This window comes from Rhipicephalus microplus, chromosome 1, assembly GCF_043290135.1.
Source record: "Rhipicephalus microplus isolate Deutch F79 chromosome 1, USDA_Rmic, whole genome shotgun sequence".
NCBI classification, from domain to species: Eukaryota; Metazoa; Arthropoda; class Arachnida; order Ixodida; family Ixodidae; genus Rhipicephalus; species Rhipicephalus microplus.
In genome coordinates this window covers 252008173-252017084 of record NC_134700.1, presented here as the reverse complement: position 1 = coordinate 252017084, position 8912 = coordinate 252008173, and the positions used below count along the sequence as shown (strand labels likewise).

The 8912-nt window shown below is 38.1% G+C and overlaps 1 protein-coding gene across 1 annotated transcript; it reads left to right on the top strand.

Moving 5' to 3' along the window:
* The first annotated feature begins 798 nt into the window (after positions 1 to 798).
* LOC142814476 (uncharacterized) lies at positions 799 to 8261 on the top strand. Its single transcript, XM_075893235.1, has 2 exons — positions 799 to 2000; positions 3700 to 8261. The coding sequence occupies exons 1-2, from the start codon at positions 1801 to 1803 to the stop codon at positions 3932 to 3934; spliced, it is 435 nt and encodes a 144-aa protein (XP_075749350.1). The 5' UTR covers positions 799 to 1800; the 3' UTR covers positions 3935 to 8261.
* The last annotated feature ends 651 nt before the right edge of the window (positions 8262 to 8912 follow it).

Genomic DNA, 8912 nt, shown 5'->3' with positions numbered 1-8912 from the left:
TAGCGTGCAAGCGAGCCAGCCTAACAATGGACATTCCTTCTTCTACAACTTCTCATCACTCGTAACCTTTAGGGTTTATAGCTTTATATCCACTTTTGACCAGCAGTAGAGTAGATTCAACCAACAAACCATCTTGAACGTCACCATTCATACTTGGCACTCGTGTCTATGAAGTAACTTGTGATTTTTTTTTTCTTTTAGAAATTACATACAGGATGTGCAGCTGTCAGACTAGTTATGTTGTGTCAGCTAATTAGTGCATTACTAATCATCTGGAAGAATGAGCCTTATCTATTGCTCAATTTCAGCTGATGCTAATGCATCTTTGAAGCCAATACTCATTTGTTCTGTGTTCTTGCTGCAGGTAATTCTTTTAAGCATTCATACATTCCATCAAAAGCGTAAAGGAAACAAATAAGATTAACTTCCGTTTGGTCTCTATTTTTATGTTTAGCAAATTTACATGCTTGCATTTACTTGTTTACACTGTATACATATATTCGATATTTTGTGTTTACACTATAATTGTCACCATTTTTATTGGCTTTTGTGTATCACTCTATTATGCGGCATTGTAGTGAGATATGTTTTACAATGTGCTATGCTACATGTTATTCATTTTTTAAGGGCACCCATTTTCTGGCATGCTAAACTTCCCCTTTGTGCATATCTGATGCCCATAAGGCTGTCTTAGTGTTGGTATTGGTGTGTTAGTCTCTTGTAGCTGTGCACAGTTATGCCGTATATATATGCACACATGTTTAGTATACCTATTTGTCATTTTGTATGCAGCAAAAGTGTGAAGACATTTAGATCTTCATGTTACACAGTATTCGCTTTTTGCAGCTAGGTTATGGGATGCCCAATTCTCATTGGGCATATGTACTTTGCAGTAATCCGTGGTGTGTAATGTTTTTACAGTGAATAAATGCAACTCTTATGAGACCTAGGTTGTGTGCCAAGTGTGATCTGTGACAAGCAGCAGGGTCTTGAAGAGTACATGTGAATTCTGCTCTGTATATTCCACTTTTATTTATTCACAATTTGTCCATAAATTTATCTTCGCCCATCATTCATTTAGTTATGGATAGGTTTGCTCATGCTTCTTTAATTTGGGTTTTGTTTGCTTGTCTTCCAGCTGTTCTTGCTCATTTAATTTACAAACATTACTTTTTATTTTCTTAATTGCATGACCGTTCGTATTGTAGAACTATAAAGCTGAGGGTCGCTCAGTAAGCTTGTATGTGAGCACCAAGTATGTTCTGCTGCTGGAAAACATAACCCTTGGAGCCACAAGTTAGCCAGCACAGCACATGACCAGCCCTGATAATACTTTGAATTATTTCAAGTTCCTTGCATTCCACTTACTGTATGTTCTGTAAATTCAAAAACCCACTTAATTTGAAGACTTCTCATGGTCCCAGTGACTTTAAATTAATGAGGTTTTACTGTATATTACAAAGAGCAAGGTAAATAAGGGTAATTAAGAGCCTTTTTATTTGATAAGAGCACAGCAGTACAGAATGATATCCTCCCTTGCATCACTAGATTGTTCAGAAACTCTGCAAAGGAAATGATTTACGGGGTTTTCTGCATTTCTTCATCGCTAGCACCACTAAGGCCTGCAGATGCTATTGGCACAACTCGGTGAATGTTTAACATTGTTTCTGTACCTCGGAACGTGTTCCTTATGCCTTTGACTTGGGTAGGTTGCAGGCAGCTTACATAGAAGACCACAACAGACTGAACTTGGGAAGTGAAACTTTTTTCTAAGCAAAGTTGTTAGGAGGCCACAGCAGCATGGCAGTGAATGGGCTTTGTGACCATATTGTCTTGTTGCCTGCAGGTAATCCTAAGCATTCAAGTGCTGGTAATGCTCCACTCCCTGAGGATATCTATCTTGTCTGGGGCTCTGTACCGCCCCAGAGTCAGGCAGTGGCAGCTGCTCCATCCTTGTACAGAAATTCTGCCGACTGGACTGCCTCGGGCTTTTCTTCCAGGTGTGACTTTTCATATTGCAGCAAATTTTTTGTTTTCTTTCACAGATCTGGCTGGCAAAGTGGCTCTGATTAAAAAGCAAATGTGCTTTTTTCTTATCTGCAGTGCCCTGCAGTGATTTCACCAACCCTCTCGCACAAACTAGACATGTAACTAAGAACCTAGTTGAGTAAAATTTACGAGGTGGTATTCTAGTCTTTTTTTGTAACGAAAGTTAGTAGCAACTGAGCGACACATAACAAGGGTGACAAAAACTTTGAAGTAGTAGTAGTGGCATTTGTGATAAATTCCTGTAAATCAGGGTTTTTGCTTTCACGTTGGCACCAGTTTTATTTGCAGACTATCTTTGTTTAAACTGTCCTACCTCTGCATGCACTTTACAACAGCAAATCATGATTTTCTATAGTGGTCACATTGCAGACAATATAGTTAGTGGTTAATAACCTTCAGCAAATAGCTGTATGGCAAACTTCAATAACACCTGTTCATAATTTGCATGCCTGAACAAATTATGAATTAACACTTTCAAATGACAAGTTAAAATGGTCTTATAATCCAATAGACACTATTCATAAGTGCAAATGTTGTTCGAATCATTTCCTGATTTTCTAAATCCCCAACTGAGGTTTGTCTAGTCTATATAACTTTACGCATTATGTGGGCAACCTTTTTTAAAATTAAAATTTCTCAGTTAAGAATGTACAAAATTTTCTCAGTGAAAATTTAATTCTGTGACCCTTTTTTTTAATATTGAGTTGCCTGTAATTTGCAGGGTAATGGCAGAAGTTTGCACACCTTGTGAATATAATAGAATTTGAAAATTGTTTTAAATTTACACTTTCAACGAGTGTGTTTTTTTTATATTCATTATAGAGGTATTTGATTACTGATCAGTACAATTTGTTCTGTTGGTGTCAAAAGTAACTATTAGCACACTTCTAGTAGACATTATAGTGAGGACGAGATACATCCTTGCGGGAGTGTAGGAAATAGAGGGAGAAAGAAAGATTGAAAGAGGAGGCAAGATATGGAGAGAGAAGGGAAAGAGGAAAAAGAGAGAGAAAGCAAAAATACGAAGGAATATTGACAAGAGATAAAAAAAACAAAGAGAAGGAAAGGTTGAAGAAAATAAGAAAAGTCGCCCAGCTCCACTGTTTATTTATGCTTAGCACCATTAGTGCAAAGCTGGCTGTTTTTTTTTTCTTTCTTTTAATCAGTTTCAAACATGGTCGTGGCTCTGTGGCAGAACACTTTGCAGCCATGCAGAAGTCCTTATTCTAATTTCGGTTTTAAGCCCATATTTTTATCTTTTTTTACTATTTGCATGAAACATGATCTTTAGCTTATTGACAACACACATTTTTCGCACACAAGCAGTGCAGCCGCCATTAGTGCGGGCTGTCACGGGCTCTTTTACACTGTCATATTAGAAAGAAACTAGGAAGGAAAATCAGTATTATAATACAAATTGTGGTGATTTGTCATAGTACATCATAAATTTTGTCCCCTGTGATCATGCGACTACCAGATCTGGATAGCTATGAATTAGTGCACGTATTCTGTTGGTTCGAGCGGGACTTGTTTGTGTCGAAATTCTTCTTAACCTGTAATGTTGCGGTGAACAGCTTTGTGTCGAGACACTGTAAAGCGAGCATGCTGTAAATTGGGCCTGGTTTCTGAAGCTACGGTTCTCTTTCGCAGGAAAGCAAGTCCCTTTTGTCGAACCTGCAACAGGGCCTTTTCAACTCGTGGTAGCCTCAACCGACACATGGAGATGCATCGGCCATTCCGTGTCAAGCATGCCTGCCACCTCTGCACCAAGGAGTTTGCATGGCCTAGTGATCTCACCACACATCTGCGCATCTCGCACGGGTCACAACACACACGTCGTGTCGGACGCCTCAGCTACACCAAAGCAAAGCTACCTCCCAGCTGAGACTCCAATTTGTTTTCTTTGCTGTTCACCTCTCATTTGTGTGTTTACCTCTCATTCTTGAGTTTTACTTGACATCTCTCTACCTCTTGTGACCTTTATTTTCTTGTCTAAGGCATCATACCCTGTTTGTCGGGAGCAAAACATTCTGGGTTTGACTACCGAAAATCCCAGCTTCGTTTTATTGTCACACGTTGCAAAGCATTTCCATGAAACTCTTGTAGGTGCAATATATTGCAGCCTTTTAAAGCATTGTCACTCGACTTGACCGGGACATTACGTCACAGCACCTGAACTTCTAGAAGTAAAAGATGATGCAACTATTCTACCATGAAAGCACACTGTACTGCCTTGCATCACATTTCTAAGGAGCATTCTTTTCTTATTGCAAGAGGCCTTACATTTCTCAGTAATATTATGCTGCACAGTTTTATTGACTGACGGTATTCAAGATGGAGACAGACTCAAGTTGCCATGTGGCATAGCCAAAGCACACTCTATTTTAGCAGGAGCTTAATACCAATGCTACCATTTTAAGGATTAAAGGAAAAAAAACCTATATCATAAGTGAGCCATGCTTATAACAATCAAACCTCATTGATTTCTTTTTTTTTTCTCAATACCAAAACAAAAAAAAAGTGTAAAATAGGAAAACATACCCTTCAGGTGGATTGATGTATTCTATATTATATTTTATTTTAATTTCTGATAGCTAACACTTGTATGCTTTAAAAAGCACTACTACCTATATCTCTTTCCTTTTATGTTTGAAAATACTGTTTCAGCTCTTGCAGCATTATTTGTTTATCATTACATTATAACGGGTCAAAATGATTGTAAAGTGTTCTAATTATTACTGATCTACATCTCTACAAGGTTACACATTTGCAAATAAGCAACAACTATCTCTTTTGTGAATCTTGCATGCGAGTTGTCTAGTCTTACTATACTGGCTGTCTAATTTTGTGCTGCTCTCCCTTTGTGTCACAAGGATTTGTGAAGATACAGAATCAATTCACTACAAAATCCAAAAGCTTCATGTGGGAGAACATGCAAACTGTTACTAAGGGGCACTCAGTGTGATTGCCTTAATGTTTCTCAGAAATATTCGTGGGACTATGCTGGATTGTCTATCAGCAATTTCTCTCCATGTTCTGCACAAAAAACCAGTGTTTTATTTTGTGATCGAAAAGCACTGGCGCACTAGGCTGTCCAGCCCACCTTACTTACTGCCCCCTCCCACTTTTTTCCAGGCTAGAGCCAAGGAACTGAATGTTTGGCTACCATTTAGCAAAACTGTTTAAAGCCGTTTAATTTTTAAGTGTTTTGATTAATTGGTGCTGTTAGCATGTAGCTATTCATAAGCCTTATGATTTCTGGCTTCTCTGTAATTACCATGGAATTCTAAATAAGCAGCCCCTCCAATATAACTGCATATCTAAAATTTTCACGCCATTACGGGAACACTCCCCATCTCTCCTTACATGCACCGCACCTTAACCATGCACCGCTTCCATGTGCCATCTTGGCAGTGTCCAGACCAGATCTAAAGTTTGTCAAAATTGGTGCTTTTCTTCATTTTGCACAGTGATCACACCCAGAACTGGACACCCACTACGATTTTCAGGTTCGTGCGAGCAAAGTCACGGTCTTTGGGATGTAAATTTGTTATTTTATGATGGTGCCTAAGGCACACTAGTTAGCAAAAGTAATTCTGGTGCCACACGATGCATTGCTTGCCACAATGAAGTCCAACTTGGATCAAGTTAGTCAATAGTGTTTGGTTGCCTTCTGTAGCTTGCATAAAGAAGCCAATCACGATTAAGAAATTTTAACCGGATCAGGCCCGATCTTGATTGAAAGTGGCCGTGTGTGATACCGATATAAGGCTGCTCCTGTAGTATTTTACACTCATGTATGAAAGCTGTGTCGGGAGGTAGGAGGCTTTGTATGGTGCTATGTATGGATTTAGCTCACAGGCTGCAGGTTCGTGAATTGTTCCACCACACTGCACATGTTATCTTGTTCATCTGTCTGCTCTGCACTTGTAAAGGATGCCCCAGTTTGTGAAATATTTCGAGAGGAGGCTATTGGGTGCGCAACTGCCTGTTCATCTTACAAAAGATCCACTTGCAAACATCAGAATCCTGCTCCTCCTCTTCTTTCTTGGCAGGAATTCATGATTTGTTTTAGAAAAGAAATATATTGAGTCTCACTGGCTGGGTAAATTTCACACTGCAACATTTGTTATAAACTGGTGCTGTAAACAGACGCAATATCTTAATGTTGAATGCATGAAAAAGACAGTCCTGAGGATATATGATGTGCCATTAACTAGAAAAATATAAGAACACAAATTTTCATCTTTAGGTAATTTCTGCATTAGAAAGCAGCCCTTTAAACATAGGATGTGGTGTGATGGCTGTACTACAAATAATAAATAAATTAAAATTTAGCTTCTGATATTCTAGTTGCCTGAGTATGCTTAATTATGGCACCTGTGCCTATATTATTGTTTACCTTGAGGGTTTTTTCTATTTATAGCATATTATGCTTTTGTGTCACCAAAAAACTTGTGTCATATTTGTATAAGACACTCATACTGTGAGATTTATAATGTATAGGCACTGTGAAATTGACTAGCCTTTGCAGAGTGTCTTTAGGAGAGGGGGTGGGCACTTAATGTAATTAATAATGGGTGCTTTAAAAATTGTTCTTCCATTTGACAGTTCTCAAATATGCAGCAAACTTCTACCGAGTGTAAATCTGGCTTGCAACTGGCTATTTGGTGATAAGACTAGCACTAACCAGAAGAATGCGCATAAAACAAAAAATTCATCCAATAAAGCTTCAATAATATTAACTCAGGTGAAGGCTGGCTGGCCAGGAATGTCACTTGATAATTTATCTGGGAGAGAAAAATTCTGAAAATTTTAGCTAGCTTAGATGTTGCTAGGTTACATAATATTTTGTTTGCTTGTACGAAAAAAGGGGAATTTTTTCAATGGGATCATTTGTTTGTTAGAAACTAAATAATGCAGCAGACAATAAGGTCTTGGAAAGCATTGGGATTGTGTCACATAGATTTGCTTAGTTTTCATAGAAAGCAGTAAAATAGACATGTAATTTTTTGCCATATTTCAACATTCAGCTTGGATGCATGCATCCATCCAGTATCTACAGTGTTATCATTTTTCTTATTCACTAACCTCCAGATATTCAGAAATACTCAATTTGATATGCACTTGAATACCATAGGCATAGAAAAACACACGGGTCTCTTTGCAGTATTCATACCATCATACGCCGCTACGCATTAACTTTTGTCACGTGAGTTCTCAGGATTATGGGAACTAAGGGTGAAAACAAACAAATAAATAACTCTCTCTGCTACAACGGTTACAAATATGTTTCAGATGATTGTTACAGAGTGTAAGATATACAGACGAGGCTTCCAAAGCATTAAAATGCTACGGGACCCTCGGTAATGGTTACAAATGAATAAATGGTGCCCATTTTAAGAATAGTGAGCATATTTGTCCTGTAAGTGAAACGGTGATTTTTTTGTGTACTAGGCGATCATTTGCCCAAGGAGCTTTTTGTCAAATTCTTCCCGGTGTGAGAATTTTTCAAAGTCGTAGTTTTTGTTTGTTCTATTTGTTATACCCTGCCTGTCTAGACTAAAAAGAGAGAGTGTTTTTTTATCTCATAAATAAACAAGCAAGTATTTACAAAGGCCAAAAATGGTCTGATTTCCTGATTATTGTTTTAATCTTCTTTATTTTTATTCAGAAGATTCAGGTTCAACATAAGTTCAATACTTGTGCATGCTTGGCATTTCGCTCAGCAGGTTTTTAGTTGTAGATGCAGTTTATTCTTCAAGGTGACTACCTTTCAGCAATGTTGTGTGCTAGTTGTTGGCATGTAATTGTTAGCTTTAACTGGTATTTTTCAGTTCATCGACACCACAGCTACCATTTGTGGTGTGGTTCACAGTTTACTTGTTTTAGCATTTTCTGTTCCTTTCTATACTCTGCCAAAGGTGACATTTAATTGTAAATAATATTTTAGTGTGTAAATTACATGCTGAGGAAAGTGCTTACCTTTAATTAATGCACAAGTTGCTGCTGTGAAGCTCCATTTGGCATGAAAAGAGGTTTTAGAGAGACCTATAGTGCTACAGAGCTTTGCTTGTAAAGCAGTTTACAAAATTTCTTCGTACGCCACAGTATATCATCAAAAGGGGCAGCTGGGTAACGAAAATGCTGTGCTGAACTTTGTTGGTAGGCAACACTTTGGAAATAGCAGTGTGGATGCTTTTAGAGAGTAAGCTGTCATGAGCTCACAATAGCAGCTGATTTTGGTGGCATAGTTCGCGGCACGGCTGGAACGGTGAGGCTTTATTGTCTCTGCCATTTTCACAGAGACAACTTTTAAAACCTTTTTGTTGCCCACTTTGACAGGGGATTATGATTCGATCAAGTGGAAATACTGCCCGACTTACTAGAAACAGTGTTGTTGTTAAAAACGGTGCTGCCTACCTTGACTATAGAGAAACTGCTTATGTTTTAGCATGTCACTTTAAACAGCGTCCTGGTGTCTGTTTTCTTTGTAAAAAATCAGCGTTCATACCGTAAACTGTTTTCACACTTTAGGCTAGGTTCTTGTAGGAATTGTGCATAGATGCATAGACAGGCTTTTTACAGCACGATTTCTTGGTTCCACACTATTGAATAGCTGAAAAAAAAAATAATGTGCACATTATTTTTATTGTTTGGTTTGCACTGTATGTAATAATATGGGCAGCACCCATTTGTTTCCTTCTCTTATTTCTCTCTGTGGATATGTTTGACATTTTTACTGACACTGATACCTTTATTCACCCCGTAGGATTGCACAAATTTTTGTAGCTACATTTTGGAACCATAGCCAAGGAACACAATATAATGCTTTTTTGGTGTTCTTGTTCTGTGCAAAGATT

Excerpts from the sequence above, each read along its gene's own strand:
- LOC142814476 (XM_075893235.1), top strand. The coding sequence starts at position 1,801 with ATGGCAGTGAATGGGCTTTGTGACCATATTGTCTTGTTGCCTGCAGGT. Across the intron at positions 2,001-3,699 it reads GCCTCGGGCTTTTCTTCCAG|GAAAGCAAGTCCCTTTTGTC; the intron begins GTGTGACTTTTC and ends TCTCTTTCGCAG.